At 36.9% G+C, this 18885-nt stretch overlaps 1 protein-coding gene across 2 annotated transcripts; it reads left to right on the top strand.

The window, feature by feature from the left end:
• Positions 1-9248: 9248 nt before the first annotated feature.
• On the top strand, positions 9249-17939 carry LOC100368522 (2-Hydroxyacid oxidase 1-like). Of its 2 annotated transcripts, XM_078009177.2 has the most exons (9): positions 9249-9307; positions 9527-9688; positions 11842-11993; positions 13323-13597; positions 14648-14854; positions 15191-15349; positions 15824-15893; positions 16085-16150; positions 17854-17939. In XM_078009177.2, exons 2-8 carry the CDS (start codon positions 9546-9548, stop codon positions 16141-16143), a joined length of 1065 nt encoding a protein of 354 aa, XP_077865303.1. In that variant the 5' UTR covers positions 9249-9307; positions 9527-9545; the 3' UTR covers positions 16144-16150; positions 17854-17939. The 2 variants fall into 2 exon arrangements, with proteins under 2 accessions (XP_077865303.1, XP_085360407.1); XM_085504281.1 differs by lacking the exon at positions 17854-17939 and having other exon boundaries at positions 16085-16372.
• The last annotated feature ends 946 nt before the right edge of the window (positions 17940-18885 follow it).

Here is an 18885-nt window from a genome sequence, read left to right as displayed (position 1 = left end):
CACTTTGCATAACTTTTCCACCACTTTCCATTTCCACAATTCCACTACTTTGCTCTCCAGTTTCACACTTTGCACCACTATTCCATTACTTTGCACTCTAGCTAGAACTTTGCACGCACTTTACATCACTATTCCACTACCTTGCACTCTAATTACACACTTTGCACCACTATTCATTCCACTACTTTGCACTCCGGTTTCACACTTTGCACCACTATTGCACTACTTTTAACACTTTACAACACAATTCCACTACTTTGTGCTCGAGTTACGCACTTTGCACCACTATTCCACCATTTTACTCACTAGTCTCGTACTTTTCACCACTATTCCATTACTTTGCACTCTCGTTTCGCACTTTGCATCACTATTCCACTACTTTGCACTCTAATAACACACTTTGCACCACTATTCCACTACTTTGCACTTTAGTTACGCACTTTGCACCGCTATTCCACTAATTTGCACTCCGCTTTCACACTTTGCACCACTATTCCACTACTTTGCACTCTACCTTTAACACTTTTCACCTCAATTCTACTACGTTGCACTCTAGTTACGCACTTGCCACCACTATTCTACCATTGTTCACACAAGTAACACACTTTGCATCACTATTCCACTACTTTGCACCCTTCGTTTAACGTTTTGCCCAACTATTCCACTACATTTTGCACTCTAATTACACACTTCGAATCGCTATTCCACTAGTTTGTACTAACCTTTTATACTTTGCACCACTATTCGACTATTTGCACTCTGGTTACGTACTTTGCATCACTAATCTACTACTTTGCACTCTGGTTACGCACTTTACATCACTATTCCACTACTTTTTTTCACTCTGGTTACACACTTTGCACCACTATTCCACCATTTTGCACACAAGTTTCTCACTTTGCACCACTATTCCACGACTTTGCTCTCCAGTTAACTCTTTGCACCACTATTCCACTAGTTTGCACTCTACTTTTCAAACTTTGCACAACTATTCCACTACTTTGCTCTCCGGTTTCACACTTTTCACCACTATTTCTCTACTTTGCACTCTACCTTTAACACTTTGCAACACAATTCCACTACTTTGCGCTCTAGTTACCAACCTAGCACCACTATTCCACCATTTTCACACTAGTTTCGCACTTCTCACCACCATTCCACTACTTTACACTCCAGTAACACACTTTGCATCACTATTCCACTACTTTGCATCCTACGTTTCTTTGCTTAACTATTCCACTCCAGTTACACACTTTGCACCACTATCCCACCATTTTGCTCACTAGTCTCGTACTTGTCACCACTATTCCACTACTTTGAACTCTATTTACGCACTTTGCATCACTATTCCACGACTTTGCACTCTAATTACACACTTTGCACCACTATTCCACCACTTTGCATTCTACCTTTAACACGTTGCACCACAATTCCACTACTTTACACTCTAGTTACACACTTTGCATCACTATTCCACTACTTTCCACTCCAATTACACACTTTGCACCACTATTGCACTACTTTGCACTTTAGTTACGCACTTCGCACCACTATTCTTCCATTCTGCACACTAGTTTCGTACTTTTCACTATTTTTCCACTACTTTACTCTCTTGTTACGCACTTTGCACCAATATTCCACTACTTTGCACTCAACCTTGAACACTTTGCACCACAATTCCACTACTTTGCACTCTAGTTACGACTTTGTACCACTATTCCACCATATTCCACACTAGTTTGCACTCTACAATGGTATTAAACTTATTACGCTTCTCTGCTCCACCGCTTTGCACTCTGCTTTCGCACTTATCACTACTATTCCGCTATTTAGCAGTCCAGTTTCGCACTTTGCACCATTACTGTACACCTTTTTACTCCTCTGTCACATTTTGCATCACTATTCCACTACTTTGCACTCCAGTTTCACTCGTTGCACCACTATTCAACCACTTTGCACTCTACTTTTCAAACTTTGCACAACTATTCCACTACTTTGCACTCCAGTTTCACTCTTTGCACCACTCTTCCACTACTTTGCACTCTACTTTTCACACTTTGCACCATTATTCCACTACTTTGCACTCTACCTTTAACACTTTGTACCGTATTTCCACTACTTTGCACTATGGTTACGCACTTTGCACCACTATTCCACTACTTTGCACTCCAGTTACGCACTTTGCACCACTATTCCTCTACTTTGCATTTCACACTTTGCACCACTATTCCACTACTTCACACTCTAATAACACACTTTGCTAAACTATTCCACTACTATTTGCACTCCAGTTACACACTTTGCACCATTATTCCACCATTTTGCTCACTAGTCCCGTACTTGTCACCACTATTCCACTACTTTGAACTCTAGTTACGCACTGCGCACCACTATTCAACCATTTTTCACACTAGTTTTGCACTTTGCACCACGATTTCACAACTTTGCTCTCTACCTTTAACACTTTGCACCACAATTCCACTACTTCGCACTCTAGTTACGCACTTTGCACCGCTATTCCACCATTTTTCACACGAGTTGCGCACTTTTCACCACTATTTCACTACTTTGCTCTCCGGTTTCACACTTTTCACCACTATTTCTCTACTTTGCACTCTACCTTTAACACTTTGCAACACAATTCCACTACTTTGCGCTTAGTTACCCACCTAGCACCACTATTCCACCATTTTTCACACTAGTTTTGCGCTTTTCACCATCATTCCACTACTTTACACTCTAGTAACACACTTTGCATCACTATTCCACTACTTTGCAGCCTATGTTTAACTCTTTGCTCAACTATTCCACTCCAGTTACACACTTTGCACCATTATTCCACCATTTTGCTCACTAGTCTCGTACTTGTCACCACTATTCCACTACTTTGAACTCTAACTACACACTTTGCACCACTATTCCACTACTTTGCATTCTACCTTTAACACTTTGCTCCACAATTCCACTACTTTACACTCTAGTTACACACTTTGCACCACTATTTCACCATTTTTACACTAGTCTAGTACTTTTCACAACTATTCAACTACTTTGCACTTTAGTTACGCACTTTGCTCCACTATTCCTCTAGTTTGCTCTCCGGTTTCACACTTGTCACCACTATTTCTCTACTTTGCACTCTACCTTTAACACTTTGCAACACAATTCCACTACTTTGCGCTCTTGTTACCCACTTTGCACCACCATTCCACCATTTTTCACACTAGTTTCGCACTTTTCACCACCATTCCACTACTTTGCACTCTAGTAACACACTTTGCATCACTATTCCACTACTTTGCACCCTACGTTTAACTTTTTGCTCAACTATTCCACTCCAGTTACACACTTTGCACCACTATTCCACCATTTTGCTCACTAGTCTCGTACTTGTCACCATTATTCCACTACTTTGAACTCTAGTTACATACTTTGCATCACTATTCCACTACTTTGCACTCTAATTGCACACTTTGCACCACTATTCCACCATTTTTACACTAGTCTCGTACTTTTCGCAACTATTCAACTACTTTGCACTCTAGTTACGCACTTTGCACCACTAGTCCACTAATTTGCACTCCGCTTTCACACATTGCACCACTATTCCACTACTTTGGACTCTACCTTTAACACTTTGCACCTCAATTCCACCACATTACACTCTAGTTACGCACTTTGCACCACTATTCCACCATTTATCACACTAGTTTCGCACTTTTCAACACTATTCTACTACTTTGCACTCTAGTAACACACTTTGCTCAACTATTCCACTACTATTTGCACTCCAGTTACACACTTTGCACCACTATTCCACCATTTTGCTCACTAGTCTCGTACTTGTCACCACTATTCCACTACTTTGAATTCTAGTTACGCACTTTGCATCACTAGTCCACTACTTTGCACTCCAATTACACACTTTGCACCACTATTCCACCATTTTTACACTAGTCTCGTACTTTTCACAACTATTCAACTACTTTGCACTCTAGTTACGCACTTTGCACCACTAGTCCACTAATTTGCACTACGCTTTCACACATTGCACCACAATTCCACTACTTTACACTCTAGTTACGCACTTTGCACCACTATTCCACCATTTATCACACTAGTTTCGCACTTTTCAACACTATTCCACTACTTTGCACTCTAGTAACACACTTTGCGACACTATTCCACTACTTTGCACTCAAGTTTCACACTTTGCACCACTATTTCACTACTTTGAATTCTAGTTACGCACTTTGCATTACTAGTCCACTACTTTGCACTCCAATTACACACTTTGCACCACTATTCCACCATTTTTACACTAGTCTCGTACTTTTCACAACTATTCAACTACTTTGCACTCTAGTTACGCACTTTGCACCACTAGTCCACTAATTTGCACTCCGCTTTCACACATTGCACCACAATTCCACTACTTTACACTCTAGTTACGCACTTTGCACCACTATTCCACCATTTATCACACTAGTTTCGCACTTTTCAACACTATTCCACTACTTTGCACTCTAGTAACACACTTTGCGACACTATTCCACTACTTTGCACTCAAGTTTCACACTTTGCACCACTATTTCACTACTTTGAATTCTAGTTACGCACTTTGCATTACTAGTCCACTACTTTGCACTCTAATTACACACTTTGCACCACTATTCCACCATTTTTACACTAGTCTCGTACTTTTCACAACTATTCAACTACTTTGCACTCTAGTTACGCACTTTGCACCACTAGTCCACTAATTTGCACTCCGCTTTCACACATTGCACGACTATTCCACTACTTTGCACTCTACCTTCAACACTTTGCACCACAATTCCACTACTTTACACTCTAGTTACGCACTTTGCACCACTATTCCACTACTTTGCACTCTAGTAACACACTTTGCGACACTATTCCACTACTTTGCACTCAAGTTTCACACTTTGCACCACTATTTCACTACTTTGCACTCAACCTTGAACACTTTGCACCACAATTCCACTACTTTGCACTCTAGTTACGTACTTTGCACCACTATTCCATCATATTCCACACTAGTTTGCACTCTACAATTGTATTACACTTTGCTTCTCTGCTCCACCGCTTTGCACTCTGCTTTCGCACTTATCACTACTATTCCGCTATTTAGCAGTCCAGTTTCGCACTTTGCACCATTACTGTACCCCTTTTTACTCCTCTGTCACATTTTGCATCACTATTCCACTACTTTGCACTCCAGTTTCACTCGTTGCACCACTATTTAACCACTTTTCACACTAGTTTTACACTTTGCACCACGATTTCACAACTTTGCTCTCTACCTTTAACACTTTGCACCACAATTCCACTACTTCGCATTCTAGTTACGCACTTTGCACCGCTATTCCACCATTTTTCACACGTGTTGCGCACTTTTTACCACTATTCCACTACTTTGCTCTCCGGTTTCACACTTTTCACCACTATTTCTCTACTTTGCACTCTACCTTTAACACTTTGCAACACAATTCCACTACTTTGCGCTCTAGTTACCAACCTAGCACCACTATTCCACCATTTTCACACTAGTTTCGCACTTTTCACCACCATTCCACTACTTTACACTCTAGTAACACACTTTGCATTACTATTCCACTACTTTGCATCCTACGTTTCTTTGCTCAACTATTCCACTCCAGTTACACACTTTGCACCACTATTCCACTATTTTGCTCACTAGTCTCGTACTTGTCACCACTATTCCACTACTTTGAATTCTAGTTACGCACTTTGCATCACTAGTCCACTACTTTGCACTCTAATTATACACTTTGCACCACTATTCCACCATTTTTACACTAGTCTCATACTTTTCACAACTATTCAACTACTTTGCACTCTAGTTACGCACTTTGCACCACTAGTCCACTAATTTGCACTCCGCTTTCACACATTGCACGACTATTCCACTACTTTGCACTCTACCTTTAACACTTTGCACCACTATTCCACCATTTATCACACTAGTTTCGCACTTTTCAACACTATTTCACTAGTTTGCACTCTACTTTTCAAACTCTGTACCACTATTCCACTATTTGCACTCCAGTTCCACTCTTTGCACCACTATTCCACTAGTTTTCACTCTACTTTTCACTCTTTTCACTACTATTCCACTACTTCGCACTCCAGTTACTGACTTTGCACCACTATTCAAACATTTTGCACACTAGTTTCGCACTTTTCACCACTTTTCAACTACTTTGCTCTCCAGTTTCACTCTTTGCACCACTATTCTATTAGTTTGCACTCTACTTTTCACACTTTGCACCACTATTCCCTTATTTTGCACAATGGTATTACACTTTGCTTCTCTGCTCCACCGCTTTTCACTCTGCTTTCGCACTCTTCACTACTATTCTACTATTTAGCAGGCCAGTTTCGCACTTTGCACCATTGCTATATTACTTTGTACTCCTCTGTCACGTTTTGCATCACTATTCCACCCTTTTACACACTATTTTCACACTTTTTACCACTATTCCACTCCAGTTTCACTCTTTTCACTACTATTCCACTACATTGCACTCTAGTTACGCACTTTGCATCACTATTCCACCATTTATCACACTTGTCTCGTACTTTTCACAACTATTCAACTACCTTGCACTCTAGTTACGCACGTTGCACCACTATTCCACTAATTTGCACTCCGCTTTCACACATTGCACCACTATTCCACTACTTTGCACTCTACCTTTAATACTTTGCACCACTATTCCACTACTTTGCACTCTACCTTTAATACTTTGCACCACAATTCCACTACTTTACACTCTAGTTACGCACTTTGCACCACTATTCCACCATTTATCACACTAGTTTCGCACTTTTCACCACTATTCCACTACTTTGCGCTTTAGTAACACACTTTGCATCACTATTCCACTACTTTGCACCCTACGCTTAACTCTTTGCCCAACTATTCCACTACTATTCGCACTCTAATTGCACACTTTGGACCACTATTCCACCATTTTGCACACTTCGTACACTTGTTTCGTACTTGTCACCACCATTCCTCTTCTTTGGACGCTACCTTTAACACTTTGTACCACTATTTTTCACTCTAGTTACGCACCTTTCACCACTATTCCACCATTTTTTCACACTAGTTTCCCACTTTGCACCCCTATTCCACGACTTTACACTCTACCTTCTACACTTTGCACCACAATTCCACTACTTTTCACTTTAGTTACCTACTTTGTACCACAATTTAACCATTTTTCACACTAGTTTCGAACATTTTACAACTATTCCACTACCTTGCACTCCAGTTACGCACCTTGCACCACTATTCCACTACTTTGCACTCTAGTTGTGCTCCTTGCATCACCATTCCACTGCATTGCTCTCCGGTTGCACACTTTGCACTACTATTTAACCACTTTCTACTGTAGTTTTGCTTTTTGCATCTCTATTCCACTTTTTTCACTCTATTGTTACATTTTGCACACGTGTTGCACACTTTGCACCACTACCTTGCACTCCAGTTACACACTAAGCACCACTATTCCACCATTATGCACACTAGTTTCGTATTTTTCACCACTATTCCACTACTTTGCACTCTAGTTACGCACTTTGCACCACTGTTTTACTACTTTGTACCCTTCGTTTAACTCTTTGTCCAACTATTCAACTACTATTTGAATCGAGTTTCACACATTGCACCACTATTCCACTACTTTGCACTCTACCTTTAACACTTTGCACCATAATTCCACTACTCTGCACTCTAGTTACACACTTTGCAACACAAACCATTTTTTACACTAGTTTAGTACTTTTCACAACTATTCCACTACTTTGCACTACAATTCCACTATATTGCACTCTAGTTACGCACTTTGCACCGCTATTCCACCATATTTCACACTAGTTTAGCACTATACACCACTATTCCACTATTTTGCACTCTACTTTTAACACTTTGCACCACAATTCCACTAGTTTGCACTCTAGTTACGCACTTTGCATCACTTTTCCACCACTTTCCACTCTAGTTGTGCTCTTTGTATCACTATTCCATTACATTGCTGTTTGGTTGCACACTTTGCACAACTATTTAACCACTTTCTACTCTAGTTTTGCTTTTTGCATCTCTATTACACTTTTTCACTCTATTTTCACATTTTGCACTACTACCTTGCACTCCAGTTACTAAGCACCCCTGTTGCCCTTTTTTGTACTGTAGTTGCACACTTTGTATCAATATTCCACTACTTTGCACTCCAGTTTCACACTTTGCACCACTATTCCACTACCTTGTACTAACGTGTCCCACTTTTCACCGTTATTCCATTACTTTGCCATTTTTCTTCTTGCATCACTACTCCACTACATAGTTTCACAATTTGCACCACTATTCCATTACTTTGTATACGCTCGTCCGAGAAGGAGATAAATGATGAAAAAATAACAAAAAACGAAGAAGACCGGTTTACGACAATCAAATTTCCATCAAACTAACTTAGTTACTATTAACTTATTACTTAGAACTATCATTCACATTGACATATTTTTTAAGTTGTTAGTAAATTATGATGCTGTTTACCTTTGCAATTTGTTTTTCGTCATAATAAATTTACGATGATTCGCAATAATTTTACTAGATACTAGTCGAATTCCTCAAAAAGTATTTCTATACTCAAGAAATGCATTTTTCCATAATACTGGTTGAATAAAAAAAATATCTCCTGTACTGCCCATGTTCATTAAAATTGCACTTTTGCATAATACTGTACCAAGCAAAATATCACACATATTTGTCTTTACCATTTAATAAGTACATAGGATGTCCTTGTGCATTCAAATACTAGAAATGTATTTCTAATTAATGTAGTTGAATACAGCTTGAATATAGAACGAATCAATCAACTTACTACGTATGTCGTATAAATATGTTTTTTGACAAATCCGGCTAAATACAGGCCGGGTACTCGTACTGCACAAAAACGGTGGTATGCTTGTTAATTCATTATTTATTGTATTTACAAACAATACATTCGAAAAAAAAATGTGGATAAGCTTTTATTCAACCTGAGTACAGGCAATAGTCCACACAAATACAGTGTGTAGTGAAAGATAGCCACAGAGAAATTACCACGCATTGTTCATGACGCAAATCTCATACCCGTTTAACATTTGTAAACATACTATTTTTGGAAGTAACTGGAAACGAGGTTACAATACTGGATTGTTGACCTGTAAATGGTGATCACAAATAAAACGCTCTCCAATATCTAACAATAAAATAGTACGTATAATTTTATGTATATATTGTGATATAAATATTGATTATGAATACTTCTAGGATGGATATCTCTATCTATACTCGATATATACCGTGACGATAAATATCGATTTGTCACTAGCAAGTCGTTATAAACATGTTTGTATGTCACTATCCACATATTGTATTTGTTCTCACGCAATTTAAATAAATATGCTTATCTCAAATATTATTTTGTTCCAGGTGTGTGGTACGATTCAAAATGGCCTCAAAAGAAGCGCTTGTTTGCCTTGACGACTATGAAAAATATGCGAAAGACCATATGGAACAGAAACTTTTGGGGTATTTTATTGAAGGTACCGATGCAGAAATTACTCTGAAAGAAAATAGAACTGCATTTTCCAGGTGAGTCAAATAGCTATCAACTGAAGAGGAGTGAACGTGGCAATAATGGTTCGATGTATGTCTTTGATTATAATATGATTAGATTTCAACTTGCCTGTGAAGTCTCTACAAATTACAATTTCTATGATCGCCCATGGTTATGAGGTTATGGCCGAGACACAGTCAGTTGGCACACAAGTAATATTTACTATATGAATGCCGCCATTTTGAATACGGCATGAAACTAAACAAAGTTGTGAAACGCTTTTTTTCAGATTTATACAAATTAGGAAAAAATACCATTCTTTCACAGCCAAAGAATCTGTTGGGGGTAATATTGAGGTAATCGCTAACAAAATCTGGTCGAAATTGTCGTTTTTGTGTTGATGAATCCACTGCATAGGAACACCTAAATACATGAAGAACATAGAGCTCCTTCCCTGGGTATATAAATTGCCATTTAACTGTAAGGCCGTCATCTAACTGTAAGGCCTGAGTTGGAAAGAACATTTTTGGGCCGAGGCAGTCTGTGTGTTACTCAATGTTTGTGTGCTAAAACAACATGTGATTCGAGCGCGATAAATGGGGGGTTTGACACTCATGGACATATTTATTGCGAATAAAGGGGAAGCACTCTGCAAGACTGTCAGGTATAAATAAAGCGAAAGCGAAAGCGAAAGTTCTTTCCTGAATATTTAGTTGCATCCCCACATAGATTTAAAACAATAAATCTGACGGTCTAATCAATGGATTACTTGCAACTTGAAAATAACCACCCAAAACCCAACGTGGAAGAGGCGTCAGTGAATATTGCAATGTTTGGCTGCTGCACAATGTACAAAAATTGCTTTCTTTACAAAACGAACATGGTAATCATAGGATAGTTTACAACCGTCAATAATAGTATACAAATCGAGTTCCTCCTTCCAGGGAGCTGTCTCATTACAGCTCCCTGCTCCTTCCTATCAGGATAAACCTCACAGATGATAGTTTTATAATACCCGAAGGCTGCTAGAAATTTGCTGAGAGTTAAAATTTTACTACACGTATGCCATTGTTTAATTTTTTCGGATTTTAATTCACCTATAAATCAACAATCGACCATGAATCGGATGCCTCATTGGAGATAGCAAAAGACAGCTGATAACACATATACAATATTGTGTACATAGTATGACAATATTCCAAATCGAGTTTTTCGGTTGCGACTGTTGTCTCATGACCAAAACCCTGGGAAGTTTGTCATATTTTGCCATCTCTCGGTGAATACTATTATTGTCGCTATCATTTGTTGTTGCTTGAGTATCACTTGATACCCAGGGCACAGACACAGAACTACTTACGGCTCCAGTTACTGGCGAACTCTCGCTGATAGTTATGTAGTAGCATTCTGTGTAGTTACCAGACCGGGTTTGGAGTTCGACGCAATTCATTGTTGATGTCATATAATTTAAGGAAACTTTTCCTAGCCATAACTGTACAGAAACGCTGCATAATGAAAATAATGTCTTTAAAAACTCGAAGATTCTGGGAAATATGACCAAGATTTTTAACTGCATCCAAATAACACACTTTATGCATAATGAAAGCACTTGGTGACCCTGCGTATTATTAATCATGCAAACAATTAGTATTACGTCACAAATGGTGCTTAACATTACACATTAACCAAGCATAAACGCGAATTGTATTGATGAATGATGCAAATGAGGTCAATGCAGGATGTGAATGCAGCTGCTAGGCGTTGCAAATGTGATGAATCCGCAAATGGTTGTGTGCAACAGTTTAGTTGAACGATGTGCTTCAATAATACTGATTACTAGTATAGTGAAAGTCAGAAAACTGTTACTTAGTTTACAAACATATGTATTACAATTTTTAGTTATCATCTGTTTCATTAAAATTCAAATATTTAATAATGACTGGCTCGAGAGTTTCACACTCTCCACGCCCATAATTTGCGCACAAGCCTTAAAATGACATAGCAACCGCAAATGATCTCTCATTCAAAACGAAGAGCATGCTGATTGGATGACGTTGAACTAGTTCATTATTACTAATTATCAGTTTGAATTCTACCTGTCATTTCGATTTAGACAGATTTATAGAGATGTTACATAGATGTATTCATAATAGTGCATTACAACTACTTTATTAATTGTCTTCTCTCAAAGGTTAAAAATACTACCAAGAATCTTAAAGGATGTTTCCAATGTAGACCTCTCAACATCTATTCTTGGTCAACATTTGGATTTTCCAGTGTGCATCGCACCAAGTGCTTTCCATAAACTCGTGTCGCCTGGCGGAGAACTGGACACAGCCAACGGTAAAAGATAATGTTATCAATTATTTTGAAAGCAATTCACAGTAAAATGATAAACAAGAATTGTCATCCATTGACAGATTATGTGTGACACGTTAGATGATTCTCGCTTCCACAATACATGCAATTGTGCAATCAATTATATATATATACATCTGTTCTATTTTTATAGAAGAACCTTCCCAAATAAAAGAAATTCTAAAATTTAAAAACATAAGAAGCAGTCACTAAACCATGTACGTTCACACTCAAGCAAGAGAATAGACATGTTGGTGAACTATCCTTGCACTGTGAGTTTTATTGCTTGCAGTCTATAAAATACTATTTTTTTCACAAATAGAAAAATTTAAAACAAATGAACTCACTTCTTTGAGTGGGCCAGCCAAGTTTCCACATACAAAAATACACATAATATTTCTATTTAGTTTATTTTGTTTTATAATATTATCACTGAATTCTTTAAAATAAATTTACCATTTACAAATTAATGTGTTGGACACTATATAATCATAATATTTTACAATCCATATCCTTATATTTGAATCTGTTTCAAGACATTTGAAAAAAATATTTTAGAAGAATAACAATACAACGACTAGATTTGGTGTCACAGTTTGCTCCCAATTCATATTGGAATATTGCCAGCAATAATTAATAAAGCTTGTTCAGAATACCATTTATTCCCGACATCATATTCAATGGCTAGTTCTCATGATCTACAACAGTAAATAAATAAACAGAAATCATTTTGATGCGTGGTTTTTAGATGACACTGCCATATCGCACAGATATTCAACACCACCATATCGAATTTGGATTTGGACCATACCATTTCAAGCTGCAGGGTGTTTAAACAATGACTCAACAAACAATAAAAACATCTCCCACCCACCACACAAATTTTAGCCACAATTGAACAACCAAGAAAGCAACAAATATCAGGCTGCATCTTGAAAACAACGAGATACCACATTACAACCAGTCATTACAAACATGAAATCCTCCACCCCTCCCAGTACACCCTACAGCATTAATGGTTCCTATACTCATTTGCATCTATGTACAACAAGCTTAGCCAATATATGCACCTGACTCATCAAACTTTTGACCAACCACTCATTCTAAATATTGTTGAGTGAGGGCGCTATTTACTAATGAGAGGAATCTTTTAAAAGAATTAAACAGATAAAGTATTAATTACATTTATTGCATCATTGCAATATTTAATCACGCGTTAATAGATGAATCAATATGTTTACATGTAATACATGCATTGTATGTTAATTTATGTGTTCCGTGTCAAGAGATCATTTATTATATATACTTGTATAGCTGCTAATGCGATGGGTACTTGTATGGTACTCAGCAATTTGACGACGACTTCCCTGGAAAAAGTAGCTTCTCTCTACCATGACTCTTTGAAATGGTTTCAGTTGTACATCTGGGAATGTAGGGAGTTCACTGTAAACCTGATAAGAAGAGCTGAAACGGCTGGATTCAAATCTTTGGTAGTGACTGTTGATTCTTCGGTAAAAGGGAATAGAAGAGGGCCTAGGTTTACGTTTCCACCAAATATAGAAGCTGTACATTTACCACAAGGATTTAAGGTAAGAATAATTACCATATCGTATATTCATAGACACTAGAAAGAAGATGGACGCAATACAGCGATCAACTTTCTAATTCTAATTCGCGCCATGGGTTCGATTTACGCAAACGTGTGGTTCCTTGCCTTTCTTGCCTTTCTTACTTTCTTTCTGTGTGCCACTGTTTTCTCAATAGTTCGTTTAACATTCTCCATTTTTGGTTTCACACCAGGCATTCAGTCTGCAGTTAGAGCTGCTATAATAGGCGTATCATTTTCAAGTTATTTGCAACTAGCTTATTATTCATTGAAAATGTCTGAATATATTTATGATACAGGATGTTTTATATTTTATAAGGAAAATAAAAATAATTTATAACTAGACATCAAAGAGAACAAATCATATAAGACTATAACATTGTTTTATTTTCAATGAAAATACACAAGAATGTTAATTTTGCAGATTATTGATGGCGTATTTATGAATTATTCGGAAATATATGTGGTCAAATACGATTGTACCTGGTTGCTTGGATTTATCGTCTTTAGTTGTGTAATATCTGGCTTCTTTGGCACATGCTGTAGATTAGAATAACATATTTTTAAAAAGTATAATTGAATCGATTTGAAATATCTCATCACCACGTGTTATGTGTGTGTGAGAAAAAAACTTGATTTTAACAATACAACTCCATGAACATTTTATTGCAGTTATTATCTCATTCATTATGATTATTTTACTATCTTTTTGTTTTACTCCTATTGATAACAAACAATGATCTGTAGTTATCCATGCCTGTAGAAATGGTGATATGTAGCATCAAAACATCACAGTTTCATGACCATCTCATTTCTGTCTATGGTTTATTTAAAGCTATAATCGACAAATATTTGTAACTCGTGACCACTTTGTAAAACCCTAATTCAGTTGATTAAAATAACTGTCACATTACACTCCAGATACTATTCTCAAGGAGTGTATTCAATACTCATTTGATGACGTAAGTACAATAGTATATACTTCAATAGTGTTTATAGTGAAGTACATTTATATGTTTTACTACTCATTCAGGTGAGATCAGGTAGAAGTCCATGCAGTTTAGCAGACCCTACATTAACCTGGGAATTCATTGCATGGATGAGATCAGTTACCAAACTACCGATAGTACTGAAAGGGATTCTCAGCCCAGAAGATGCACTTCTTGCCGTGGAACACAAAGTAGATGCTATCATTGTATCAAATCATGGAGGACGACAATTAGATACAGTTCCAGCAACGGTGTGTGCAAAAATTAGGACATGCTAGCAATTCGTATATGCTTATTCGATGGTCTATTGTAGTGCACATTATTCAATTACGAACCATGCTATAATGACAAGTATCACATTAGTATTCTCTATGCACCAATTGTTGTTATTGACATTCAATTATGCACATCGATCGCCCAATCATTAAACTCAATTATTCACCGCCAGATGAATACCCCAAAAATATCAACAATGTGTAACATCACATGTTTGTGGGTGACAATGTCCAGAATGACACCTTATTATCAATATCTTTCATAAAATATATGCCAACATTGTTTTATATCCGTATATTATTACCCACTAGATTGAAATGTTACCGCATATCATAGCTGCTGTGCGTGGCAGAATTGAGGTTTATGTGGATGGGGGCGTACGCACAGGCACTGATGTATTCAAGGCATTAGCAATGGGAGCCAGGGCTGTATTCATTGGTAGACCAATCATATATGGACTTAAGTATGCAGTAAGTGATACATTGAATTATTGACCGATGATGAGACACTGTACATTCGTGGTTGAATTATATGATTGGTGAAATAATGAGAACTGCAATGAGTCATCCAATTGTAAAGCAATGTTTTATATAATGCATATTATAGTGTAAAGTTCGGTTGCATTCAGTCGATAAAAATCACTCCAGAACAGCGTTCCCGAAAACAAAATGTATATAATTATCGCGCACACAATGGGTGTGATAAACATTCTCTCTGTTCATATGCATTAACAAGTCATGGGTCATGTAAGCTAAGAGGAAAATGTATATACAGAGAAATGAATGAATCATCGAGACACACAACACTTTGAGAAATAATGCATAACATAAGCTTAATTTGCAAATTTTATCGGAATTACAGTTTAGAATTTAACAAGCCAAATTAATTGAGAAATCAGCTAAATACAAACTTACAATTGGATTGTACAATTCTTCCCATCGAAGGGTGAAGATGGTGTTAAGCAGGTTCTTCAAATACTGAAAGACGAGCTCATGAGAACTATGGCACTGTCAGGTAAGCTCACATACTTGTGAAATATAATAAAATTGCACTCAATACGAGTTCAGGTCTGCTAATAACACAACCATGTCACGACTGTCTGACTGTATTGTTATGTATTTGCTTGTGTGTTGCAGATGTTATGTTATATGGTTTGTGCCTGATACTTCTGGTACATACATTTCCACCAAAATTGTTTTTTACAGGGTGTTCAAAGATCAGCGAAATCGAACCAAGTTACGTGGTACATCAATCATCATTTTGAAAACATGGTGTGTAAGAGATTGAAACTTATACTCTTCAGAAATATGCTGCTTGGTATCGACATTTACATTGTAGTAGAGTCATGTTTATCCCAAATGTGTAGTTAGTATGGTATATGGTAAGGGAAAATACACTACATCGTCCGTTTATTTGGTTACGTTTTGGGAAAGTTATAAATACCATTTGTCAAACTACAATCTCTGACTGCAAAGTAAATACAAAAACAGTAAGGAGTTGTTTATATATACAGTAAGTTCTGGTCTTGACAGTAATGTCTGCAAGATGAGTGGAATTTTATAGCGAGGTGTTTTTATGTCTTGTATATTCTCAAAAAACAAAGAAAATTCAAAAAGTGTCATTTTATTTTAAGCAGTATCCATGTTAACTGTTTCTATCAAAGTGGATTTAGTTTTTATAACAGTGCCACAAAATGTCGGTAATCCTAGCTACAAGTTGTTATTGGGACGAATGACATGGGTTATTGATGTACAACTGAAAGGAAAACATTTTCATCCTATTTTTGTGACCAGAAATAACAAAATTTGAACAGAATATTATGGGAAATTTATCTATTTACATGTCTAACATGCTGCGTACTCGTTTCCAAACATGAAAATTGGTCAAGGAATGGCAGATAACTGACAAAAATATAAATTATCACAATTTTGACACCCAAACTACGCGTAACATGCACGAGCCCATGTGTAAATTTGTGTAATACACTTCAGTAGCAAATGTTATGGAAATCGTTCAAAAGAGCTCTGAGCACCAGGTACATACAAACATATTGTGGAAGTCAATCAAGTAGTCTCAGTTTAACCGGGTACTCATGAAATTCTTTCATGTATTCACAAATTCAACCGTAACATTATTTGAAAAAAACAATGTAAAATCAAAGGGACACATTATTGTGTTGCCAAATAGACTCAGTTTAAATTAGAATTATATGAAATGACATAACAAATAAATACTAAAATGATTACAAAGAATGCTAATGGTCTGTATATCTCATCATAAAGATCAAAACAATTACATTGTACTCAGATGATTGGTTCAACGTGAGAAAGACATTGTTGAAGTATTTATTTAAAATCGGTTGAAAATTTTTTACATACTATGTTTGCTGGGGAAAAGGGCATTAAAGTGCCATGGTCTATATGGGTTTCAGGACAACGTATACAGCATATGTTAAATACATTCTTAGATTACTTAAAATTCAAAGGCATGCAACATCCTATGTGTTATATGTATAAATCATTTGTTTATCAAAGCGTTACATATTATTATACAATAAATACCTCGCAATGGTAAAATTTGAAAACTGTTAAAGAAACCTAAATAATACACATGATAAATGTATTTAAAGATGACCTATTTTTTGCATATCAAAATTAAGAAATTTTTCATAAATTGTTCAACGTCATTGACAATAGCGATTGACTAATTATTGACTAATTATTATGCAAAATAGGTAAGAATATGCACTGATTTATATCGGAAAGTAATCAACTCTGTGCATCCATATATATAAAGTTGTATTGAAATGCAATGATTGAGAGATAGTATACGATGTAAATGTGTGTTAGCACAAGGCCTGCCTTAAGTTGATTCCGTTGTTCGTATTCAAAAACTAGTAGTCTTTGAATACAATTAAGAAACAAAGTTGAAAAGATAAAAGCCATGTTTAAACCATGTAGAAAATTTGTTTCAGCGGTGGGCTTTTCTTGAAAATGTGTTTCAAGAGATTGGTTTCGAGGAATTTGGTGGTCTCCCGAATCGCACCAGAAATGAACTGCCAAGTTTGTGTTTTTTAGTAATCAAGGTATTTAAGTACTGTGTATGTATAACATATTGTCATAGCATGCATTTACACTGTCAAAAAAAAAAGAACGGATATATTTTCATAGACTGCAACTGCTTGGGCATCTACATTTTGCAGATGAGTTTATGATAGGATATCGGCACGATGTATGGTTTCTCATTCTTTAAATATACGTCGATATCGAAGTCACGACTTATTTTAATTCAGTTCAGTTGACAAAAATCCACGGACCAGGAAATACGAGAAATATAAAGCCTAACAACATTATTGTGGATGACATGGCAGGATGGGTGGTTATCTAGACAAATATATATATACCTAGTTGCATGTTGATGATATGTTCTATAGTTTGAAATTGCGATTGACCTTGCCTTGTGTTACGCCGATCGGCTTATTTCCGCTTTGTTTGAATGTTTCATCCAAGCATAGAGGTATTATATACCCTTATGGTCATACTAACTGCGTCACAGCTAGTGACCTCTGGGATATTCGATTTTCAATGAGGTGACTATTCAGTTTGTCATGGTAACATACCAATACGTCATATAAACAACGCAGACAATTATGGAGATGTTCGACCTCATAGGTATGATAGTTAGCTATTAAATAATATTGCATCATGGAAGTTTGAGATATATTGCCGTAATTTATACCAATTTTCACGTTTGACCAATGCATTGTGTATTGTCGTACAAATTCCCTTCGGGAACTTTCAGTCAGTAACGTTCTTGGTTTTGAACACGATGCTACCTCTAAGTTTTCTGGCTTTTTATGTGTTCCGTGATGTAAGTGGATCTACCCGGGAAGTTCTACAAGCTACTAAGAATGAACATATACTAACTGTAATTGATTGGTATTGTGTTCGACTGAGTGCATCGTATGGTATACAACTACAGTGCGTCTGACTGCGTTCTACATCAC

The sequence above is a fragment of the Saccoglossus kowalevskii genome, chromosome 10, assembly GCF_978046115.1.
Source record: "Saccoglossus kowalevskii chromosome 10, keSacKowa6.1, whole genome shotgun sequence".
In the NCBI taxonomy this organism is placed as follows: domain Eukaryota; kingdom Metazoa; phylum Hemichordata; class Enteropneusta; family Harrimaniidae; genus Saccoglossus; species Saccoglossus kowalevskii.
This window is presented reverse-complemented; position numbering and strand designations above follow the sequence as displayed.

Coding starts and splice junctions, on each gene's coding strand:
- LOC100368522 (XM_078009177.2), top strand. CDS start 9,546: ATGGCCTCAAAAGAAGCGCTTGTTTGCCTTGACGACTATGAAAAATAT. Junction 14,855..15,190: donor TAGATACAGTTCCAGCAACG/GTGTGTGCAAAA, acceptor ATTACCCACTAG/ATTGAAATGTTACCGCATAT. Junction 15,894..16,084: donor GAGAACTATGGCACTGTCAG/GTAAGCTCACAT, acceptor TGTTTTTTACAG/GGTGTTCAAAGATCAGCGAA.